Source organism: Camelus bactrianus, chromosome 12, assembly GCF_048773025.1.
Source record: "Camelus bactrianus isolate YW-2024 breed Bactrian camel chromosome 12, ASM4877302v1, whole genome shotgun sequence".
NCBI classification, from domain to species: Eukaryota; Metazoa; Chordata; class Mammalia; order Artiodactyla; family Camelidae; genus Camelus; species Camelus bactrianus.
The window spans coordinates 52,953,922-52,979,694 of NC_133550.1; the positions used below are offsets into that span (position 1 = coordinate 52,953,922).

General features: G+C 34.3%; 2 protein-coding genes and 1 long non-coding RNA gene across 17 annotated transcripts in view; 2 read left to right on the forward strand and 1 right to left on the reverse strand.

Moving 5' to 3' along the window:
• The window catches only part of OSBPL8 (oxysterol binding protein like 8), a 134,303-nt gene extending 110,995 nt beyond the window's left edge, over positions 1-23,308 (forward strand). For 8 of the 9 annotated variants that reach the window (XM_010958846.3, XM_010958847.3, XM_045519442.2 and 5 more), the window contains 10 exons: positions 1,116-1,212; positions 1,887-1,985; positions 6,847-6,944; positions 8,689-8,778; positions 10,019-10,155; positions 11,749-11,934; positions 12,288-12,375; positions 15,363-15,468; positions 17,147-17,249; positions 19,044-23,308. In XM_010958846.3, coding sequence (XP_010957148.2) covers positions 1,116-1,212; positions 1,887-1,985; positions 6,847-6,944; positions 8,689-8,778; positions 10,019-10,155; positions 11,749-11,934; positions 12,288-12,375; positions 15,363-15,468; positions 17,147-17,249; positions 19,044-19,176 — 1,137 coding nt within the window. In that variant the 3' untranslated portion in view covers positions 19,177-23,308. Of the gene's footprint in view, positions 1-1,115; positions 1,213-1,886; positions 1,986-6,846; positions 6,945-8,688; positions 8,779-10,018; positions 10,156-11,748; positions 11,935-12,287; positions 12,376-15,362; positions 15,469-17,146; positions 17,250-17,497; positions 19,017-19,043 lie in introns of those variants that run through there. The other variant, XM_074375368.1, reaches the window with a different exon arrangement.
• On the reverse strand, positions 534-25,071 carry LOC105072032 (uncharacterized). Its single transcript, XR_835587.3, has 3 exons — positions 24,813-25,071; positions 3,225-3,320; positions 534-806 (listed from the first exon to the last, which is right to left on the reverse strand). It is a non-coding gene; the product is annotated as an uncharacterized LOC105072032 (long non-coding RNA).
• The window catches only part of BBS10 (Bardet-Biedl syndrome 10), a 142,027-nt gene continuing 141,283 nt past the window's right edge, over positions 25,030-25,773 (forward strand). For 6 of the 7 annotated variants that reach the window (XR_012510828.1, XR_012510827.1, XR_006726344.2 and 3 more), the window contains exon 1: positions 25,121-25,425. Coding sequence is in view for 1 of the 7 variants with exons in the window: in XM_010958849.3 (XP_010957151.2) it covers positions 25,241-25,425 (185 nt within the window). In the remaining 6 variants the exon portion in view is untranslated. Of the gene's footprint in view, positions 25,426-25,773 lie in introns of all 7 variants that reach the window. The other variant, XM_010958849.3, reaches the window with a different exon arrangement.

The window sequence follows — 25,773 nt, forward strand, 5'->3', positions numbered from 1 at the left end:
AGCCCTCCAGTTAGTCATATCTGTGCATTCACAATTAAATAACCTGATACTGCACTTTTTTGCCTCACTATTTTTAAATTTAATTCTTCCATCCCAATATTTCTTCCCAGCTATTCTTCATCTAAACAAACCCTGACCTACTTACCTTCCTTATACAGAGTATAAGGAGGATGAGGAGACCGTCCTCTTTTGAGGAGCCAACCTTATTTGAAAAACCTTCCTCTTTCTAAGAGATTTTGATATTCCCCTCAGATTGAAGCCACTTATCTATGTTAATTTTTTAATAATTAGTGGTTATACTATCTTGCATTTTAGTTGACTGTAATTCTTCACTACGTTGAGAAGCTCGAGAAATGTTTATTTTAGCTTTGTCTCATTTCAAAAAACATAAGATGTAGACATATCGAAATATTAGATTATTAAAATAACTTTTGTTAAAGCTTCTGTTAGTTTTCTACAGTTTATTCAGTCATCTAATGAAGAATAGCCACTGTAATAGTTACCCATTGCTGTATAATAGACTCAAAACTTAATGGCTTAAGACAACAAACATTTATTTATTATCTCATACAGTGAGGTTCAGGAATATGAGCCATTTAGCTGGGTGGTTCTAGCTCAGGATCTCTCATGAGGTTGAGGTCAAGATGTCAGCCAGCTTTGCAGTCCTCTGAAGCTTACCTTGTCTGGAGGATTCTGCTTCCAAGCTCATCACATGGCTTTTTGACAAGAAGATTCAGTTCCTTACCACATAGGTCTCTCCATAGAGTTGTTCACAACATGGAAGCTGGCTTCTCAGAGCTAATGATCTGAGAGAGAGAGAAAGAGAGACACCAAAGTAGATGCTGCATTATAACCGAATTTCAGAAGTGACATACTATTACTTCCACACAAACTTTGGTACAGTGTAAGCTTACCTAATGGTGTGAATACCAGGAGGTGGGTTTCCTTGGGATCTTGGAGATTGGTTAATACAATTATCAATATTTAATTTTACTACTTACTAAATGTTTCTTCTTATTCATTATTAGAATATACTTTTAAGGCTTGAACTTTTGGTAATAGCAGAATAGTATGCTTATATTATTGTATTTTATGTTTTTTCCTGTGTTCAATAGGTGTCCCATCATCCACCAATATCTGCCTTTTATGTTAGTAACCGAAAAGATGGATTTTGCCTTAGTGGTAGTATCCTGGCTAAGTCCAAGTTCTATGGTGAGTTTACCCTTGTCTTAATCTGTACCCTTTTTTGGGAGATAGTGTTTTCTGGTGAGCTTTTATATAGACAATGTCTTGGGATGTTTTCAGTAGGGACTTTATATGTCATTTTAAGTATCATCTTTACTTGGATAATGACCTTTTTTTTTTTTCTTTGCCCATTCATAAATAGAGGTATAACTCATTTTATGTAAGTATTCATCACATATGTGTAAATTTGCCACAAATACCACTTATCAAAAGACAGAATAATGATTGCCCACTATAGCTAGCCATTTTAGTGCATAATGTATTGCTTAGCTCTACTAAGGTTTTTTGTTCCATCTCAGTGTACCTGAGGGGTTGATCTTTTTATTTAGTCCTTGAATAGACAGAGAAAGAATACAAATATATTTAGAATCCATAGTCCAGGGATAATCAGTTTAAGATTTTTCTTAAGAGCTTCATGTAAAGTAACACAATAAACACATAATAAGTACCTTATAAAGTACTCATTTTGTAAGAATAGGAATATGGATCGAATCTGTTTTGGACATAAGATAAATAAATATTTGGATACATTGAGACTTTTTAAGACAGTCCACTGTAGGTATCTGGTAGGTGTCTTAAATATATTGTTTTGAATTGGTTGAATTACTTTTGTGAAATTTAATAAACAATATTTATTTCAGGAAACTCCTTATCTGCAATATTAGAAGGAGAAGCACGGTTAACTTTCTTGAACAGAGGTGAAGATTATGTAATGACAATGCCATATGCTCATTGTAAAGGTAAATATTTTCCATACTTGAGTTTGGTTTTCCTTAAACTTTCTTTTTTTTTAATTTATTTTTTTAAATTGAGGTATAGTCAGTTTACAATGTTGTGTCAATTTCTGGTGTACAGCATAATGTTTCAGTCATACATGTACGTACATATATTCATTTTCATATTCTTTTTCATTATAGGTTACTATAAGATATTGAATGTAGCTCCCTGTGCTATATTGTAGAAACTTGTTGTTTCTCTGTTTTATATATATTAGTTAGTATCTGCAAATCTCGAACTCCCAATTTATCGCTTCCCACTCCCTTTCCCCCCTGGTAACCATAAGTTTGTTTTCTATCCTTAAGCCTTCCTTTAAAGCAAATGTATATGGCTGTAATTTGTTATGTTTTGAGATTGATGCAGTCAGACCTTTGAAAGTGTCCTTGGTTTACAGATACTTAAGATTATTGTTATCATCCGCTCATTATTTCTATGGTGAATTAATTCACCCACAATGGACTTTTTGTGACACACACTTTAGTTGGAAGAGGCTGATTTATAATAATGGAATTTCATTTGCCTTATCTGCAAGTTTTAAAATTGGATAAAACTGCCCATTATTTCAGAATCCTTAAAAGTGATACTCATCTTCTTGTACCACAACATCTTTTTAAAATTTTAATTTATTGTTTTTCAGTGTACTAAGTTCTTTAAATTTTTCCTAATCCTTATTTTTCAGTTTCTTAAAAATTAATGTATTATACTTTTCCACCACTATTTAGTATAATGCAGATAACAATATTAAATAATAACTATCATTTACAACAAGCTAGGCACCCAACTATTCTGTGCACTTTACATTTGTAAACTCATTTAATCATTCCGGCAGCCCTATAAAGTAGGCAATATTATTCCTGTTTTATGGACAAGGAAAATGAGGCACAAAGAGGTTAATTTGCCTACAGTCATGCAGCTCTGCCATCTGCACTGCAATGCTATAGGGCATCAGCTTAAACACTCAGCTTGGCCATTATCTGTACCCTCCTTTCCAATCTATTTCTTACAAATAATTTTTTAGGGTAATTATCCTCTATTTTAGGAACTGATTCATGAAAACATAGAAATTATTTAATATGGCCTCATTTCACAGATGAAAAACTAGGAGAGTGAATATCTAAAGCCAAACCAGCTAGTTAGTTAGTAAGATTGCTGAGACTAAACTCTAGGCTTGTTGACTCCCATCCACTGTACCGTGAACCTACCTGGTACTAAGTATGAGAGTGCCAACTTGTGGTCTCAGGCTAGATAATTCTTAGAGCTTCATGTGTGGTTCTTGAAATAGGCATGAAGTAAAATATCTGAAATCATGAATTGATAAGAAATATATTTTTAAGTTTTATATAATTTGGAATAAATAAAATATTTTATACAGATGGATACCTAATGCCATACTCAAATAGCAACAGGGAATAATTTTTTTATAGCAATGTTTGTATTGCATGAAAAAAAGAAGGGCTATATAACCCCTTGTGAATAAGCACAGGAAATGATTATTTTCTACCTTTGTGTATTTTCTAAAATATGTTCCCCAAATCAGCAGTCTCAAATTGTTTTATAAAATAAGAACTCTATAGCCAAATAAGTATGAGAAACATTGCACAGTCTGTTCCCCTCTTGAAAATTAACATCATGTATTTTCATATTAAAGGCGGCCTTAAGAGTTTAGTCCAAGAACAGATACACACACACACACACACACACACACACACACACACATAGCCTGTTTAACTTGTCAAACTCAGAATTTCCCCAACTTTTAGTCAAGAACCAAAATAGGAAGTTTTTAAAATTTTTCTCACTTACACAGTTGATTCTTATTATTTGCAGTACTTATGTTCTATAAAGTCACAACAAACACTGAATTAATGAATACTAAACTATTGCTCTTAAAGGAAACACATGGTTAGGTTCCTGCAAGCCTCTTGTCACATTTTCACTAACCAGTTGAAACATAACCTTGTTTCTATTTAAAGACACCTTATTAAATATATATTTTTGATTTATTAACATTGAGTGAAAAATTGAAAGCATTCTGGCTAAAATCTGGAACAAGACAAGCATGCCCACTCACCAATTCTATTCAACATAGTATTTGGAGTCCTAGCCATAGCACTGGACAAGAAAAAGAAATGAGGGATCCAAATTGGAAGAAAAGAGGTAAAATTGTCACTATTTATAGATGATATGATATATATATATATAGAACACCCTAGAGGCTCCACACAAAAATTACCAAAGCTGATAAAAGAATTCAGTAAGGTAGCAGGATACAAATTTAACATACAGAAACGAGTTGCATTTCTTTACACTAACAGTGAGGTATCAGAAAAGGAAAGTAAAGAAAGCATCACTTTTAAAATTGCATCCAAAAAAAAAAAAAAAAAAAAACACCTAGGAATAAACCTGACCAAGGAAGTGAAAGACTTATAACAGAGAACTGTAAAACATTGATTAAGGAAATTAAAGATGATTTAAAGAAATGGAAAGATATTCCATGCTCTTGGATTAGAATAATCAGTATTGTTAAATTGGCCATAATATCCAAAGCAATCTACAGGTTTAACGCAATCCTTAACAAATTACCCAAGACAGTTTTCACAGAACTAGAACAAATAATCCTAAAACTTATATGGAATCACAAAAGACCTAGAATTGCCAAAGCAATCCCAAAGAAAAAGAACGAATCTGAAGGAATAACCCTCCCAGACTTTAGACAATACTACAGAGTTACAGTAATCAAAATAGCATGGTACTGGCACAAAAACAGACATAGGGATCAATGGAACAGAATAGAAAGCCCAGAAGTAAATCCACATGCTTACAGTCAATTAATCTTCAACAAAGGAGGCAAGAATATACGATGGAGAAAAGACAGTCTCTTCAACAAGCGGTGTTGGAAATGCTGGACGGTGGCATATAAATCAATGAAGTCAGAACACTCCCTCACTCCATACACAAAAATAAACTCAAAATGGCTTAAAGACTTTGACATAAGATAAGACACTATAAACCTCCTGGAAGAAAACATAGGCAAAACATTCTCTGACATAAATCTTAGCAATATTCTCCTAGGGCAGTCTACCCCAGGCAATAGAAATAAAAGCAAAAATGAACATATAGGACTTAATTAAACTTATAAGCTTTTGCACAGCAAAGGAAACCATAAGCAAAACAAAAAGACAGCCTACAGAATGGGAGAAAAATTTTGCAAATGATGTGACTGACAAGGGCTTAATTTCCAGAATATATAAACAGCTCATACAACTTAATAAGAAAAAAACAATCAATAAACGGGCAGAAGATCTAAAGAAGCAGTTCTCCAGTGAAGACATACAAATGGGCAATAGACACATGAAAAAATACTCAATATTGCTAATTATCAGAAAAATGCACATCAAAACTACAGTGGGGTATCACCTCATACCAGTCAGAATGGCCATCATTAAAACATCCACAAATGATAAATGCTGAAAAGGCTGTGGAGAAAAGGGACTCCTCCTACACTGTTGGTGGGAATATAGTTTGGTGTAGCCATTATGGAATACGGTATGGAGATTCCTCAAAAAACTAAAAACAGACTTACCATATGATCCAGCAATCACACACCTGGGCATATATCCAGAGGGAACTCTAAAAAAGATGCACCCCAATGTTCATAGCAGCACTATTTACAATAGTCAAAACATAGAAACAACCTAAATGTCCATCAACAGAGGACTAGATAAAGAAGCTGTGGTATATTTATACAATGGAATACTACTCAGCCATAAAAAAGAATAAACAATGCCATTTGCAGCAACATGGACAGACCTGGAGATTGTCATTCTAAGTGAAGTAAGCCAGAAGGAGAAAGAAAAATACCATATGATATCATTTAATGTGTGGAATCTTAAAAAAAAAAAAGACAAATAAATTTATTTACAAAACAGAAACAGAGTTACAGACATAGAAAACAAACTTACAGTTACCAGAGGGTAAAGGGGGTGGGAAGGGATAAATTGGGAGTTCAAGATTTGCAGATACTAACTACTATATATAAAATAGATAAACAAGTTTATACTGTATAGCACAGGCAACTATATTCAGTATCTTGTAGTAACCACTAATGAAAAAGAATATGAAAAGGAATATATATGTAAATGTATGCTTGAAACATTATGCTGTACACCAGAAATTGACACATTGTAAACTGAATAGACTTCAATTTAAGGAAAAAAAACAACAACACAAGAAACATTGAGCTGATAGCCAACAGCACTGTTAACTCATGCCTGAACTAAACTTTAACACATGTGTTTTCTCCATAAGGTATATCACAGCCTTCTGTGCTTAGGAACACCAGACAGCAATTTAGCACTACATTTAGGGGGCATTGTAAATAGTAAAATCACCAACAAAAAGCACAAATATGTGAAAAATGTGACACTAAATACACTGCAAGAAAGACATTTGTTTACTGTAGAGTCTCACCTTGTTTGATTTCAGCTGGCAGTGTGCACACTGAACAACTCAAATATTTCACCACTCTGTGCATGTCCATGAATGACTGCAAAAATGCTGTGGGTATTGATTTGGGGATTACTTAGTACATTTTAGTGAGAATATAAATTTACAAATATGGAATCTGCAAATAATGTGGATCAACTGTTACCCATTTAAATCCTACAGAACCAACTTTATGTGTATGTTACAGATTGTTACTGGGTGACACAGAATCCTCTTGAATTATTAGTTTCTCCTACAAGGAGATTAGATTATAAAGTTCTACTTGTTATTAGCCAATGTCTCTCTTCAAGCTCTTGTCCAAATTTTTTTTTTCTTTAGGAATTCTTTATGGCACAATGACACTTGAGCTTGGTGGAACAGTCAATATTACATGTCAAAAAACTGGATACAGTGCAATACTTGAATTCAAACTAAAGGTTAGTAGAGAATGATAGGTTATCACCTAAATAAAGAGAAGCTGTGCTACAAATACTGAACAAAGACCACAGTTTAGTTCCTAATTAAAAACCACTTATAAGAATATAGAATTCATGAAGGGGCAGCCTTGGAAGATCCAAATCAACAGAAAGCCATTATTTTTTGTTTTTAATTTTAATTAATAAAACTGTTGGTATTATACAGGAGATTATATAGGAGATGAGATTTAAGAAGTGAATGAATGGAAATTTCTTAGAAAATTGAAATATTGCTTTAGAGAATACCAAAAAGATGTATCGGCATAAGCTACAGCTGTGTACACTAAGTCAAGAGTTATATTACTTACTGCTTCTGCCTAGCAATTCACTCTACAACTCGCAAGCATAGAAACAACTATGTTCTGATCCTCAGGGGTTCTACAGGTTGAGAGTTTGGACAGGGCATATTGGGGATGACTTACCTCTGCTACATAATGTCTGGGGCCACAGTTAGGAAGACTTGCAGGCCACAAGAAACTCAACAGTTGGGGCCTGGTGTCAACTGAAGGCTTACCATGTCTGATGACATGTAAGTCATGTGGGGATGACTAAAAAACTAGGACTGCAGATCTGAGCACCTGTATGCATGACTTTTCCATGTGACTTGTTTTCTTCATATCATGGAAGCCTTAAGGTAGTCAGACTTCTTGGCAGCTCAGGGTTCCAAGTGCACGTGTTCTTGTGAGCAAGGCAGAAACTGCACTGCTGTACAGACCTAGCCTCAGAAGTCAAATTGTATCACTTCCATGGTCCTCTACTAGTTGAAGAGTTATAAACACACCTAAATTCGAGAGGAAGGGATGTAGACCCCACTTCTCAATGAGAGGATGACAAGATCTCACTGAGGAAGAGCATGTGGGCTGAAGGAGGGAGGGTAGCTATTACTGAGGCCATCTTTGGAAAATTCCATCTGCCTCGGTGTAAAAGAGAAGTATAAGACATTTTCACAGTGTCTTTTGTTGGTGTTGAACAGTACATTGTTTAGATAAAAATGTTTCTGTGAATCATTTAATATTTACAACTAAATTGTTCCTATATTGATATCCAGCTAATCAGCATCTTTTCTCTAATGAAAAGGATCTCAAGTATTATTTGATGCAATCCCCTTTGATTTTTTTTTCTTCTTAGCAAATTTTTCACTTGTATGGTGATAATGATATTTGAAAATCATGACTGAAGAGGCTTTAAGTAATTTATGATACCTTTAAGGATTAGATTGGAGCATCAAAATTTTGTCAGTGAGGAGAGACATCAGTAAGGCAATATAATAATATATTCCTTATAATTTAATTTTTGGAAGTTTTTAAACTTTTGGTTGGGTATTGTTTTAAAGAGGGAGTTGCTATTTCTTTCAATAGATGAGGTAAGTATCTTATGTTTACTGACTTCTTATTGTTTAAAATATTGCAACATTGATAGAGTCAAGAGAGAGCACAGGATACAAGTCAGTTACTTCAGTGTGATCTTTCTTAATATGTTTATTTGGACTTCACATAGTCTGTTTTTACCTACATTTTCCATAGCAACAAATTTAAATTTATTTCTATTGAACATTTCTGACTAAATTTTGAGTCAGTATTTCATCATTTGTGCCTTCAACAGCACTGTAACTGTACAGTTACTATTTTTGGTTGTTTTTTGTCTGCGTTGTATGTAAGTATAAGTTAAAAGTAAAATATTTTTTCAACATTTTTTCTTTTAAAAGCCATTTCTAGGTAGTAGTGACTGTGTTAATCAAATATCAGGGAAACTAAAACTGGGAAAAGAAGTCTTAGCTACTTTGGAAGGACATTGGGTAAGTATTTTTATATTATAGCTTTACAAAAACAATTTTATTCTGTGGGAGAAAGTTAAGAATTGCAGTTTATTGTAAGTTCACTTGTTTCATTGCTAAAAACATCACTATTCAATATAAACTAACTTAATAAATACTTTGGTATTAATCTGCCATCAGGAGTATTTAGTGTTACATATTTTATCTTTCCAAAACTTTAAATCAATAAACATAGCTAACATATATCACTTACCAGGTATTACATTGTTTAAAAATGTTATTTATATTAACTCATTTAATATTTAATATAATAACCCAATGAGGTGGGTATTATTAGTGTTCCCATTTTACAGAGGAGGACACTGAGGCACAGAGAGTTTAAATAAGTTGATCAAAGTGGTGGAGTAAGAATTCCAGCCAGGCACTCTGGCTCCAGAGCTGTGCTTTTACACACAGCAGTATACGGCCTCTCATCAGATGAAAGAGGCATTTCCATTTGGAATTATATTTCCCTTTGAGGAACATGGAAAGGATATAGCAGTTTTTGAGAGCAATGGCTTTTATTTATTTTTCTGCTGACCTAAATTCACATTTATGTAATTTTATTAAGAGGTGCTTAAATTAATAAAAAGGATCATATCGTGCTACTACCAAATGCACTCTCACCGTAAACACTGCTATATGCTATTTTCTGCATTATAATCAGAAGATGATGAAAAATATGAGAAAATGAAAATGGATCCAGAGATTCATCTAAGAGGCCACATATACTCTATTAATTTTTAAGATTTACTTCTATCTGAATATCATTTGGAACAAAGATAAAAACTGTCTTTTTTAAAATGAAATTTAGAACACTGCTCAAATTTTTAATGCTAAGAAAGGCTCTTTGGTTTTTCTACATACATAGAATACATAGTCTGCAGCATCTCATTGTAGCTAAAGCAAACACTATGCTCTACTTTGACAATTCGGAGATGGTTGTTGAGGCTTTGCATGTAATTGTCTAAAATTTGTTTATTGAGTGAAACTTTGAAATCTTACAAACTTTCTGTGTATTCAACCAATTTTTTAAAATGACAAGTATTATATATTTAATCTTACTGTTTTTATAAGGATGATGAGATTTGAGGCTGTTAGAAAATGTATTTCATTGTGGGATTAAGTATCAGAAGAAATTATTACCTTATTACTAAACTATATAATTCCCTTTTAAATAAAGATAATTCTTTACATTAATTTTTAATTTCTTTAAATATAGGATAGTGAAGTTTTTATTAATGACAAAAAGACTGATAATTCAGAGGTCTTCTGGAATCCAACACCAGACATTAAGCAGTGGAGATTAATAAGACACACTGTGAAATTTGAAGAGCAGGGAGATTTTGAATCAGAGAAGTAAGTATAACAATTCAGAGTATGTTTTGCAATCCCTTAACAGTGTGGTTGCTTTTCCCTGTCTTCAGTCGTATGTTAACTCAGCAAAATAGTTTAATATTTGCAGAATGTAATTGGATTCTTTTTTGGTATATGTGAATGTTAAATTATTATAATACAAATCACGCTGCTTTTCTGCATCTGTAAACTAAAGTGTCCTATTTTTTTCTTTCTGATCTTATCTGCTCCAGGGCCTATTTTAAAAAAAGAAGAACAACTTCTGTTTTGTTTACATAAAGTTATGGGACTAATTAATGACTCTTAGTTTTTATCTGGCAGCTGTTTTTTAACCTGGGGTAGTCATATAGAACTCTAGGTGGGTTAGGCATGTAAAACAAAATCTACTTCTGTTTTATTTTCTAAAATACAAGAATAATGCCACTGGCTTCTAGAGGATTTATATTAGTTGGGGAATAAATAAAGCCGTAATTTCTGTTCTTAAATCAAGAAATTCTTGCTCCATCTCTTACATCAAAAATACTGTATCCACACTGCCCAGTGGTACTCTTACACTTCTTTCTCCATGTTAGGAGAAGGGCTCTGCTTCGTGAGAGACACTATATTAGGTACTTTATACACATTATGCAGTTCAGTCCTTACTACATGTTTCCACATGCGTATCATTCTCTTCTCAGGAGGATTCAAGTCTGTGTGCACTTTCCTTCTATACTCAAAATTGAGGTTGTCAAAGATAGGAGAATGAGTATGCAGCAGTTCTAAAAATTCTGTTTCAGCTGTAACCACATGATGCTCTCCGTCCGAAGTGAAACTATGCCAAAGCATGCAGCATTTTTGAGACATGTATATAAGTTTAAATATTTTAAAGATGAGGATGAGTCTTAGACAAGTAACTTTAAGTTCACCAGCCAAGACGTGGCAGATCTAGGATTAAATCCAGGTCTATCTGGTTCCATAGCTTTTGTTCTTTCAGTCCCAACAAGCTGTCCCAAATGGGTAGATAATAGATATATTTTTATTTATCTAATAAAAAAACTAAACTTTAGTGGGGGAAAGTATTTTACCTCGATGGTCTTTTCTGTTAAATTAGTGGTTCTTAACACTAGATGCAAATAAAGATCACCTAGGAAACACTGAAAAAAAATGCTTGGGCCCACTTCCAGAGAGTCTGATTTTTAAAATTCCCTGACAAATCCTCCATTCAAGGTTGAGAAACATGGCATTACACTTTTGGATCTTTGAGGCCAGTGGATCTTAAACAGTGTGTACAAGAATCATCTGGGGAGCTTGTTAAAAATTAGATTCTCGAACCTTCATTACATTTCTATCATTCTGAGTCAGCACCATTTGTTTCCATATATTTAAGAACCCATGTAATAAATTTTCCTTGCCAGGGAAGAAAAATGGTCTCCACTGCCTCTCTCTACTCAAGGCATCACTTTTTATATCTTGGCTTGTTTCTAAGCATCTAAGCATAAGCCTTGTCAAAGCCAAAAACCCACACAGGTATCATTTTCTCTCAATAGGATTCAAGCCTATTCTATGTAGATTTGATTTTCTGTTGCTTTTTTAATATTATTTTTGCACATGTATCAGACTCTGGCAGCGGGTGACAAGAGCTATAAATGCCAAAGACCAAACAGAAGCTACTCAAGAAAAGTATGTTTTAGAAGAAGCTCAAAGACAAGCTGCCAAAGATCGGAAAACAAAAAATGAAGAGTGGACATGCAAGTTATTTGAACTTGACCCACTCACAGGAGAATGGCATTACAAGTTTGCAGAGTAAGTAATTTTAAAAGTATATTACAAACAATATATCATAGTTTTTTGCCTTCATTTCTAGATTTTTTAATGTTAGTATAAATAATTTTTTTATTAAGCCATATATATATATATTAGTGTGAGATTTTACACTTGACTCCATCATAGTAGTTTAAATAGTTTTAAATTTGTCTCCATAGTAGTTAGCCTATAAAATAAGCTGAGGATCAGAAGATTAGGTATGACAAATCTTAATCTTATAGCTAGATTTATAATTACCGATGAAAATCTAATCATGGAATAGAAAGTTTATTTTAAAGTTTTTGAGTGTTTTGCTTAGTCATTAAACAAATGGTGTTTTTTCATTTATGTAGTACTCGACCATGGGACCCACTTAATGATATGATACAGTTTGAAAAAGATGGTGTTATCCAGACCAAAGTGAAACATCGGACTCCAATGGTATGTAATAAAAAATGTAACTAGATTTGCTAGGCATATAAATTTTTTAACTCCTTAGTATCTCTGGCCACAAACATATAAAATTTGGCTTCAAAATTTTAAAAGTTTAGGTCAGAAAAATGACAAGGTAGGCAGCTTGAAGCTCTTGTCTCCTCAAAGAAAAGTTAAAAAGCCAGCAGAAACTGTCATAGCCACATTTGCCAGAACTCTGGAAAGCTGTCAGAGGTTTGCAGCAACTAAGTGAGTGCTGAATCAAGAAAAAGGTAACTTCAAAGCCGCAAGAAAACTTTATGGCATTTTTACTTGCTCTTGTCATAATTCCGCCCTGGTGCAGTGGCAGTCTTCAAGGGCCCCCACATTTCCCAGTTTGAGCCCTGGTTCCAGAGGGAGTAGAGCAGACCTTATGAACAAATTGTTATGTATGTCTGTTGTAACCTGTCGGGGGGCCACCTGAAGGCTCTACACAGGTCATACATCTCTGTTTCATCTAACTCAGAGCTCAGCCAGAAAGGCTGCAGACATTGCTTGGAAGTACTGCAAGCCAAACTAACAACCTGCAGATACCTGGGACAAAAGATTACCATTAAAATATACAATAGACCTTGTAAGGAGAAAAGTCTGGGGAGAGAGAGCATTGAAAACCCCCACATAATGCATAACCTGACTCAAAAAGAAATAGAAAATTTCAACAGACCTCTAACAAGTTAAGAGATTGATTCAGTAATCAAAAACCTCCAAAGAAAGAAAAGTCTAGGACTAAGTGGCTTCACTGGTGGATTAAACATTTAAAGAAAAACAAACACCAGTCCTTCTCATACTCTTCCAAAAAAACATGGGAACACTTCCTAACCCATGCTATGAGGTCAACATTACCCTAATACCAAAGCCACCAAAAGATACCACAAAAGAAGAAAATTACAGACCAATATTATTTATAAATATAGATGTAAAAATCCTCCACAGAATACTAGCAAACTAAATCTTATGACACATTAGAAAGATCATACACTAAGTGGGATTTATCCCATGAATGCAAGCATAGTTTAATAAGAAAAATCAATCAATGCAATACATCACATTAATAGAATGAGGTGAAATATCACATGCCCATCTCAGTTGATACATAAAAGGTATTTGACAAAATCTAAGACCCTTTCAGAATTTAAAAAATTAACAGTATACTCAGTGGTGAAAGATTGAAAACTTTCCCCCTAAGATCAAGAAAAAGACAAAGGTGCCCACTTTCACCACTGCACTGGAAATTCTGGTCAGGGCAGTCAGACATGAAAAACAAACAAAAGGCTTCCAAATTGGAAGTGAAGAAGTAAAGCTACCTCTGTTCACAGATGACAGGATCCTACACATAGAAAATCCCAAAGAATCCATAAGAAAGCTACTACAGCTGATGAATTTAACAAAGTTGTAACATATAAGATGAACATACAAAAATTAGTTGTGTTTCTATACACCTGCAATGGACAAATTCCAAAAAGAAATTAAGAAAACAATTCAATTTACAGTCCTATATAAAAGAATAAAATACCTAGTAATAAATTTAACCAAGGAGGTAAAAGACTTGTACACTGAAAACTATAAAACATTGTTGAAAAGAAAGAAGGCCTAAATAAATGAGAAGTCCTGTGTTCTTAGGTAAGAAAACTTAATATTGTTAAGTTGTTAATACTACCCAAAGCAATCTATCAATCTATGAATCTATCAGTCAGATTCAATGCAATCTCTACCAAAATTGCAATAGTTTTTTTTTACAGAAGTGGAAAAATCAGTCCTCAAATTCATATGGAATTACAAGTGGCCCTGAACAGCCAAAACAATCTTGAAGAAGAATAAAGTTGGAACACTCACACTTTCTGATTTCAAAACTTATTACAAAGCTACAGTAATCAAAACAGTATAGTACTGACTCCCTTTCTCATTTTAAATAACTTCTCATCAGTCTCTATTAATCTCTAATTTGAAACTACTCTAAGAATATGGATTTAGATTCTAACTGTTATAAAATCTTAAGTTTCCATGAGGTTAAGTAGGAGGGCACAGTGTTAGGCTGAATCCAGAACCTGCCTTATTATTTATTTTCTGTAATAAAACAATACAAATTTTACTTTAATTTTAAGCACTTGAGTAAGATTTTACAAAATTATTTCAAGGAATAGGTATATAATTCCTAATATAGATAGATAAATAGATAATGCTGATTTAGAACAGTGAACAGGTAAGAAAAGAGTTAAAGACTTCTGACCATTGGTTCCTTGTTTTTCTAAGTGTATAAATTACCTTGCCCTTTTGATTCTGATTTCTTCTCTTGCATTTTTTTTTTATTCTAAGGAACATTTAATCCTAACTGATGGTTAAATGTACTTTTGAATCTTACTCACATTTTTCAGTAAGTTTAAATTACACTCTGCAAAATAATAATACCATTCCCATTTATTATATGATGCATTCTACATTATCCAGACATTATTAAAAGTAAGCAATCTAAATAATTTTATTGGAAACCCAACATCTTCAGTGAGAATGTTTCTAATGTTGGGAACAAGATAAGTATGGTTTTAAAAGAACACTATTACTTAACATTCAACCAGATTTACTAACTCATACAGTTAAAAAAGTGGGGTGTCTGTATTCATATTTGTGTGTGCATAAATATGTCTCTTGAAGGATAAACAAATAGCAGTATCTTTTTAGTGGGGGAGAGACTGGGTGGATACAGGTCAGGTGTGGGAGGGAATCTCTTCATTGTACATTTTCTTATACTCTTTGATGTTTGTGCCAAATTAATGTTTCCTATTAAAATTAAATAGTTTGTATAAGTGTATCACATCTTATTTAAATTTTAATTAGACTATTTAATCTTTGTTTTTATTTCTAAATATTGTGCCCATGAAGAGTTTTGACGGCTGTATAACGTGGGTCTTTAAATACAAAATTCAGTGCAAATTCATGTAATAGCACAATTTTTTTTTCAGGTTAGTGTCCCAAAAATGAAACATAAGCCAACCAGGCAACAGAAGAAAGTGGCAAAAGGCTATTCCTCCCCAGAACCTGACATCCAGGACTCATCTGGAAGTGAAGGTAAAAATATTTATTGCAGACTATTCACTGTAAGAGTCTAAAGTTTTTAAAGGATATTACTATTAACTATGTTTGATATGTGGAAATGATTTTTCATATTAAGTCAAGATTTGTAAGTTTTGGTGGGAGCAAGGATGATGTGCAAAAAAAGCTATTTTGGATTATAGGTAAATTTCAAGACCAAGACACAAGGTAGAGACATGGGAAGTGAAAAAGGGGGAAACATGTAAATCAACAGCCACACTGTAGTACTAGCTCTTATTCCTTGTTAGCTTCTGAAAAATTATTGATGGTTTCCTAGATTCAGTGCAGGCAGCATTTTTTGAGCTTTGGGCTGTTTCATGCTTCAATAGTTTTTCATTCTCATAATAAATTATTGTATTTAGAAGTCACAGACAAACAAAAATATAACTATATCAAAATAATGAATTCAATTAACTAGTGTGCCATTCTTGTTCAATCAGATAATGTGTAAACTATGTTGAACTACACTGAGGTATAATCAAGCATTAAGGTAACGTCTGAGACATTATAAAAAATAGTTTTTTAAAAGCCGTAGTCTCTACTAAGCTCACACTAAGCTGGGGAGTTCATTTTTACAGAGATAATACTACAGGTGAATAAATGGTAAGTGCTAAGAAACTAGTAGATGACAAATAGTAAAGGGTTTAAAGGAAGGGGAACTGAATTCAGTTTGAGAGAAGGTTCATAAAGAGGAACCCTGGTGAATTACTTAGAATTTCTAATTGATTATAGCAGTCTAGGCTTGAAGGATGTGGGTGGTGGACAAGATACTGGAGTAAAAGAGGAATAAAATGAATCAAGTTTTAAAAGCAGGAGTAACATGGTACCACATGCGCAAGGTTAAACTCCCCAAGGCCGTATATCCCATAAGGCAGTATATTATCTGTTATATATGCAGATATTTTGGCTCCTTAATTCACTCTCTTATCCACTCAACTAGCTTACCTGTAACGTGTCAGCTGGCATTTATTGAGTACTTAATGTGTGCCAAACTGGATGTTAAACACCTTACTACAACCATGTGAAGTTGAATATTATTATTCCTGTTTGACAAATGAGAGAGCTGAGATCTGGAGAGAAGTTAAGATCTGAACAAAAATGGAAAGGAAGTAATGGATATGAGAAGGGATTTAAAAAAAAAAATACCCACATACTTTGCTGGTTGACAATGAAATTTGTAGAAGAGATATTAAAACCAACTGAAAAGGTTTAAAGGTTGGATGACTGGGGAAATAAAGATAACATTGACAATTAATAAAAAACTGAAAGGGGAGCTCAAAAAGCTGACTTCTTCAGATGTAGGCAAATGGGCAGGAGACAGAAGAGAATAATACCTTCCCAAAATTAATATGTGTATTTTAAAGAAATATTTTTGTCTATTTTAATTGGTTAGAAAAATAAAACTGATTCCATCCAAAATTTAACTAATTCATGGTTGCTTTAAGTTTATCTGTAGTGTTCTAGTTTAGAAATATGATTGAAACTTCAAAAATGCATACTATTACTTATTACTAGTAGTACATGAGTCTCTAAGCCATAAAAATAATGCCTAGGAAAATTTTTATTACATGAGAATTATTAATCTGAAATGTAGATTGTTTACAATTAAATATGTTCATTATTTTTATTAACTTTATTCCAAATGTCTTTTTAGCTCAATCAGTAAAACCAAGTGCAAGAAGAAAGAAAGGGATAGAACTGGGAGACATTCAGACTTCCATCGAATCTATAAAACAAACACAGGAAGAAATTAAAAGGTAATATATACTGACAGTGACTATTCATCTGAGTACAGAGGAGTAGCTAAGACTCCTGCTACATAGGAAATCCTATGCAAACTTTACATTTTTATAACATCACGAAGCTAAAAGAGAACCTTGGCTTCTGTCACCCGATTACTGAAACTCAGGAAATTCCTTCAGCACTAAAATACTGGGGGAGGCAAGAAGGTTTTTTTCCTCATCTGTGAGATTAGAAGTAGAATCTCTTCATCTTATTGCTGTAGCATACTGGAGTGTAGCTGGATTGGATGTGGAAGTGGGGCAGTTTTCGAGAAAGTTGGTTCACAAAGGCTTCCAGTCTCCTTTGTACGTGGTTAATTTTAATTGGAATGCAACAGTTGTTGAAATACTGAAATGCTTCCATAACAGTGGGTAAGTAGCCACTACCCTGAGACCTTCGAGTGTTCCTTTTGCACTCCAGGCCCTTCCCCACACTCACCTCCCCATGATCCAGCAACTAAAGGTCTTGACACTTCAGGAAGTTCCTTGGAAGGGAAAGGGTCCTGATCCTGCTCCATTGCTAAGGCTAGCATGAGTTCAGACTAGTTGTCTCTCATTGCTGTATCAGCTGTTAAATATTCTTTAACATTAGCCAACCTGATTTTGTGAATTTAGCATTCAGTGCTAGATGTTCTGTTCTTGGTGACCTTAATGGCTTATATTTAGTTGCTGTTTTCATCTGCAGCCTCATCTCCTGCCAGTCCTCTACATTTATCCCATGCTCTAGCCCTATGAAACCCCTCACATCTCCAGAACATACTGTACTCTCTCTGGACCTTTACACCTTTACCCACACAGAATCCAGTTCTTAGACTGCCCTTCCTCCCACCCTGCCCAACAAGAAAATCCCTGTTTATCCTTCAGAACATAACTTAAATGCCATCCTTTCTGTAACACCTTAAGTCACTCACCCTGCCCTGTCGAGTTATTAATCACTCCACTTGGCTTGCATGGCTTCCCATACGTAGTCTTTTTGAGTGCTTACCACACCACAGAGTTGTTATCATGCATGTCTGTTTACTCCTACCTCCTCTCCCACAACCTCCAATTGGCCATTAGCTCCTTTAGAGCAGGGAGCATGTCTTCTGCATGTTGGTATCATCAGCCCTTATACAAAAGTGCTCAAGTTTCCTGATTTAATTATATTTATAAATTAATGAGCCTACTTGTCCATTTTGCCTCCTTTCTTTCTACTGGTAAAACACTTTAAAGGAACCCAGAAAAGGAAGAGGTCTTCACTAATCAGCTCTTTTTAACCAAAAGCATTTAGAGTGGCATGAGAGTCATATAAGCTCATTTCATGACTAAACTAACATTTTATTTTTGTTAGCATATAAAATGCCTATAGAACAAATATTCTTCAAGTTAGGAATGTCATGAAATCTGTTGTATTATTTTTTTCCTGGTAAATTTAGGATTTTTCTCCAACTCTGTCTCCCTAAAGTAAAGATAAAAGAACTCTAGTGGGCCAACTAAGAAGCAAAATTGTTGTTTTAAAAGCACTGTCATAACAAAGAAGGTGATATATTTTATGTCATCAAAATTTTAAAAGTACATTTAATACTAATCATTAAGTAATATATTTGGTACAGTGTGGAATAAAGATTTTGGCAAGACCTAATAATGGTTCCACATAGCATACTTAGCTCCCTGTTCAGGTGGTAGTAATTGATTAAACTTTATACAATTGAATTCTGTGACCATATATCAAATTGTGAGTTCTCTGCTAACATTTTTGATAGTTATTAAATTTTTTGCTTGTTTTTATAGAAATACTATGGCTCTTCGAAATCATTTAATTTCAAGCACACCTGCCACGGATTATTTTCTGCAACAGAAAGACTACTTCATCATTTTCCTCCTGATTTTGCTTCAAGTCATAATAAACTTCATGTTTAAGTAGTTCTTTACAGTTGAATCAGTGAACTGGAATGATCAGATTTCACGTGGGACCAGTGTTGGAGTTGGTTTGGTCTTTATTAAAACATCATAATATTTCTAAAACAGAAAACCATAGAGATAAATGTAGAAGTGTTGACTTTTCATACCTTTTATCCTTAACGTGAAATAAGAGCTATTCTATTTGGTTATTAAAGTGAGCTGTGTGTTAAGTGCCAGAACATTTCTAGCTTTTGTGAGAATGTGTCTACATGTGAGTATAATAAATCCACATGTATACACAAGTGTGTCTTACATATACCTTAGTCTTTGTAGTCTATAGTATGTTTATGTTCTGCAATATACAGCATTAATGTTGTTCATGACAAAAATGCTATCAGTCTTACAAATATATGTATAGCAATCTGTTTTCTTCATAAAATAGGCACAAAACTTTTATCAATAAGTAATTACAGAATGGGAAATGATGGAATAATAGACATAAATAGTTCAGTATACTGTACTGTTAAAAAAAAAACAAAAAACCATTTCCAAAGCATCCAGATCAATTGTCTTCTTAGAAACAGGAATAAAAAAAAGGAAAAAGCATGGTCAAAATTGATATATTGAGAGAGAAGGTGGCAAATTGCTTTTTTAAAAGTTTACACAAGAGTTTTTTTAACCCCAAGAATTTAATATTTATAGATACAGCTATAAATATACTTACGTCTACATCAACAAAAACACTGGTATGTAGCTACTTGGATCTAGTGACTATATCTTTCTTATTATACCTATATTACCCCCTTAAAAGTGTGGTCAAGCTTCATTGCTGTCCTTTTTTCTTTTTTGTTTTTTTAAACTCAGTTGGTCCAGTAACATAGGCCAAATTCTAGAGATGTTTATAGGGCATATGAAATGCTAATATTCATGATTTTTCACTATGAAACACTTATTTTAGCTTTCATGTTCCTAGTGTGTTCAGTGAAGTAGAATAGAAACAAAATTATAACCAATATTTTACTTCAAAAGCCAAATAAGAAAAGGGCGATAAGAAAAGACACTTCGTGTGGTGGCATTTATGTGTACATTAAAATTGGTTTCTTTAAAATGTGCAATAAGTTCAGCATCTAAGAAGAACGTCAAGTTCTGAAGTTAATTCTTTATTATCCTCCTCTTTCTTAGTAACTGCATTCTGTGGCAAAATCACAATTCCTTAAGATTCCTTTTGTTCAGGCTCAGGCAAACTCCTTTCCTATTTTTTTTCAGTTTAATATTTTTACTTTGTTTTTACATAAATATTTATAGCCTTCAAAAGCAATTTTTGCTAAGTAGTTAAGCTTAGGAACATGTTGTAAGAGGTATCTTAGAATTCTGAAAGTCGATTTTCTAATAAGAATGAAGGTCAGAGAGAATAACTGCTATTGCTACACTTGCCTTTGACTAAGAGACTGAGAGACACTAGTAAAATTACAATCAACTACTTATGCCATGGTGAGGATAAAATCAAGGAATGATTGCTAAATTATGAAAACAAAATGATTTTTAAAAAAAGAGCCTGCTTTTTTCCTCCTAACCAATATAGCTATCTTAAGTATCCTTAGGTTTTTATGAATAGCCATTTCCCACGTATTTTTGGCAAAACAATGCTGTATTCATACATACATGTGAAACATTTTTTAAATTGATTAAAACATAAGTAAAATATACCTACACCTAGTATAAGTATAATATGATTACAGTAGAACAGGTGGGGTTTTTGTTTGTACCCATACTTGATATAATTTTTGTACTCACTTTCTGTTACCAATGTTATACTCAACTGCCTCTTCATTGATATATAATATTTTGTAAATATTGTACAATTTGATCCTTTTTTATGGTTTAAATTAGTATTAATTTATATATATTGATTGGCTGATCACAAAAATAATTTCATCATTAAACCCTGAAAACTTACATTTTTTGGTTGATAATTCCCCTATGGGGTTTTAGTCTTATCCACTTGTATTAACTTTTGTTTGGTATAAATGGTGTTTTATTGGTATGGTTATCTTCTAAGACTGGAGAGGTAGTTACTTTCTTTATTTTTAAATTTTCTTTTTAAGGCACATGTTATGGGTTCTTATTACTCAAGGAATCAAAAACTGTTTCATGAGAAAAAGCAGGGCTACTCATGACTGTTTCATATACACTGAAAGCATATATCTAATCTAATAGTCATAGTCTTCTTATGCTTTTAGTTATATGACTTCCTTTCTGTGAACTGAACACAAAACTCAGGAATTGGTGGCTTAGTTTTTAGATCAGTGCTTATATTAGAGTTAGTATGTGAATCCTTTAAATTACATAATTAACTTTGTATTTAGCCATACATGTAATTGACTTTGAATGTTCTCCAACTGAGATTAATCTTCGTTCACACATGGGTTCATAAAAATTGTGATTTACAGTTCCCAGTTGTCTGAGAGCCTCATGATGGTTTCTATGATTTAAGACCTATGACCAGTTTTTTTCTTTTTTTTTCACTTGAAAATTGAAATGAGTAATAATTATTAACATGTGCATTTCTGTTTTAGTTGTTAAATGTACTGTGTCTTCAGTTATCCACCATTTAGTGAGATGTAGCTGGCCCAGGAAAAGACAATAAATAGGGCATGTGAAATAAGTAAGTTTCAGCAATAGATATTTTACTTGTATTTCATGTCACTTTTCTGTATTACTTATAAAGGTACAGTGTAATCTTTGTCACCATTCCATTGAAAAGTTGGCCTTGTAAAATACAACCCTCATTTAGTATTCATGCTTTTGTGCCTTTAAGAAAATACTTTCCCTCATTTTTGTGTTACAGGACTATATGATTCAGAGTATTTATAGGCTTACTTGTCATAAAAGGGTCATTTCTCTGTGTCACTTTATTTCCTTTTATATAGCTAGAGTATATTTAAACAATAATGCTGTACTTTTATAAGTGTTTGTCTATTTACCTATCAAATATATTCATTTTCAGACATCATTGAAGAAGACTTGTCAGATTATTGAGTATTGTAAACAGTGCCTTTTCGATGGAATTCATACTGTTTTAGGGTGTCAACTTGTGCCATATACACACAAAATTCTTTGGAAGGCAGTTTTAACTTTTTGAAGAATATGTTAGTCAAATATTTAAGAAAACAAATGTATAAAATTCCCTTTTTTCCAGTGTTTATTATTTCTAGTGAGCAATGAATATATTTGGGGGGTTTTTTGTTTGAAATACAGTGATAATGGCATTATTGATGAGCCATACATGACACTGCAGATTTTTTGAATTATGTTAAATGTACAGAAATAAAATATTAAAATTAGCATTTATACGAAATTTTCCCCATTTGAACCAATGGTAGGGGGGCACTCTCACACAAATCACTAAGTTTACATTTCAACTTCTCTCATATTTGACTACATGGAAAAAGAGATTCTTTAAAATGTATAACCTGCCATTATTATGTAATTTGGTTTCATTTTGTTTACCTTATAATGAATTTAATATATTTAATTTACTTTTTGTTACTCTTAATGTACTACTTGTTTTGTTAGTTTTTAATGAAAGATGGACTGTTAACATCGTATAGGACCAGTGTCTTCTTAATATGATTAACATATTTAGAAGAGCCACAAGAAACCCATGACAAAATGAATGTGAATATACTTTCTAAAATATTTAGAAAATTTTATCTTTCTGCATTTATCATGTAAATTTATTTTAGTATTACAAGATTGAAATTTAAAGAAAAAATGCCACTGATGAGCCACAGAACTTCAGTTGAAAATTTTCACTTTTTAGCATGCTAACTGTACATCTAAGTTAAATATCCTGTTTAATGGCCATTTATAAATACAAACACTACCACTGGTCAGTTTTGTAAAATAGAATAAAAGTATGTTATCTGCAGTGTAAGTATAGCACACTGTCAAATTCTTTTCCTTAAGGTGCATAGTAAATGTACAGCTAGTCTTAGGTAACTGTTTTGTAATGTATTACATTTCTAATCTGTTATTCCTAACCTATTATAAATGTTTGCAGAGACAAAAGAATTGAACTTTTCTAATGATCTGTAAAATGATGCTAACTTCTACAAGTAGGCATTCTAAATAAAATTTTTAAAAAGAGCAAACTGATCAAATGTCTTTGAATACAACATTTGGTGACTAAATTACTTAGTTCTTTAATTAAAAAAAATTTGTGTTGGGGGAGTAGTTGTGAAGGATGGTAAAGGACTTGCTTGGAAGAGACTTAACAGCTAGAAACCCTAATACATGCTTTATGTGATGCGTTATATTCACTCTTGAATACTCATAATAACCTTCAGATAAGTGGAAGTTAACTGGATTTTATAGATGAAGAATCTGAGGCTCAGAGAAATTAAATGATCCAAAAGCTACACAGTGAAGAGTGATAGTGAGCCCAAGTTTGAACCCATGCTTGACTTCAGTGTCCATTCTCTTTCCACTGTACACTTAAATAGAATATTAAATGTTTGGAATAATCCACTGCTCGAATCTATGTGTATTGAAAATTTTGTGATGGGTAAGAAAAAAAAGAACCTTGCTATTACACAAGTATACAAAGCCCACATGAAAAAGATTTCCCCCCTCTAATCACCTATTAGTCCATACTGAGTCAACATCAGGCATGTTTCAAGAAATCATTCCTCTCTAGTTTTCCTCACTTTTCCTCCATCCTCCTCCCCTCCCATATTTGCTCTCCTCAGAATTCAGCTGCTTCTGGCCAAAAGTCAGTTGGTTCTTATTGAGGACAATGAGAGAGCTTACAGGGTTCTCCTGCCCTATGCAAAAGAATAATGGGTAAGGAAAACAGTCCCTCACTGATAAACCTCAATGAAACATTTATAAGGTAATTTTCTTACTTATATTGACCACACTCTGATAGGTGTCCTGTGTTGTGTTGTTAAGATAATCAACTTTTTTCACCTTACAAAATGTTCCTTTCTTGTGGAGATAGTGGGTCCTTACAGTGGTGACACATCACAGTAATTTGAGTATACTGTAAATATTTGTTGAGTGCTTAGCATGTACCAAGCACCATGCAAAAACAAAAAAAGCTTTGTAAACATTCTCACCCTCCTCAAAACCTTGAGATTTGTCTGTTACTTATTACCACCTTTTTTTTTTTAAGATGAGAAAAGTGAAGACAAGTTACATGCTAATGTCACATAGTGAATGTCACAGCAAACCCAGCTCTAAATCTTAGGCCCATACTCTTGACCATTTCATCCTTAAGAGTGTGTGTACGTCTTAATGAAACAGTATGTTCTTTCTGCTTAAGTTTTTTTCTGCGGATTGTGTCCAATAATCCTGGGCCACTGTGTTTTTAAAGTATATCACCAACGTAAATAAGTCTTCACATCTATCACCTCTGCTAAAGAAAAAGCAAACTGTGGTGGCTAGGGTTTCATAGTGACACCTAAGCCCAGGATATGTGGCAAAGCCCCCTGCAGAAGGCAGAAAGCCTGCAGCTTGCGACCGGGGCTAAGCCCTCCCCATCAGTCCTGCATCCTCAAAGAGAACAGCTGACGGAGAGTGGACAGAATATGTAAGAGTCGAATTCAGAGATTTTGCTACGGAACAATGAACTTTTGACCGGGGTTGGGAACGAACCGAATTCTAGCCGCGGTGCCAAGTCCTTCCACTGTCATGCCGACTTCCTGAGAGAAAGTTTCCTGGGAGACGGAGAGACTTGGTGGCAGCTGAAGTCACTGGAGGAGAATGAATTCACCTAGGGGGATGGGGAAGGGCTTGCGGCTTCCTCTCCAGGGACAGCTCCACGATAATCGCGAGCTCTTTTCTATCTTCGCGGGCTATTGGGCCGCTAGCCCCAATCGGCGGAACGGCGGGGCTTTTCCGTGAGCAGGCGGAAGGGCAAACGCCTCGCCCAACCAACAAGTCGCGCTACCACCAACTTCCGGCCTCCAGCCCGCCCCTTCCGCTTCCAGCTGCGTCCCGCCCCGCTGCGTCCCGTCGCGTTCTCTCCCGAAGGTTCTGGGGTTCTGCAAGCGGCGACCGGAAGTGGCCCGAACCCAAAGGTTATGGCAGCTGCGTGTTCTTTGAAGGCGGCGTTGCAGGTGGCGAAAGTGCTAGAAACCATCATGAGCTGCTGCCTGGGGCCGGAAGGGCGGCAAGTACTGTGTACGAAGCCCACGGGCGAGGTGCTGCTCAGCCGGGATGGAGGCCGCCTCCTGAAGGCGCTACACTTAGAGCATCCTTTAGCCAGGTACCTGCGTCGCACACCCAGCCCGTTAGAGCGTCCCGTAACCAGGAATTCACATCCTGCACTCCAGCCCATAGATAGGCACCCCAGGCCATCTCCCTGAACTTCTTGTCCCTGAGGCTGTGCTCCTGGAAAAATTGACCTTGGATGAGACGAGTGTATGCTCAGAATTAGAGCGATGTCCAAGGGAACATTCCTGGACATCAAATCTTTAACTGACGAGAACAGTTTTCACCCCTCTCATTCCGGCTCGACCCAACCCTAGAATCTTGAATTAGAGCAAAGTAACTTGAAAAAGGAAAAATCTTAAACTAAGTATATCAAACGGACAGCTTTCGCATTTTATGCCTA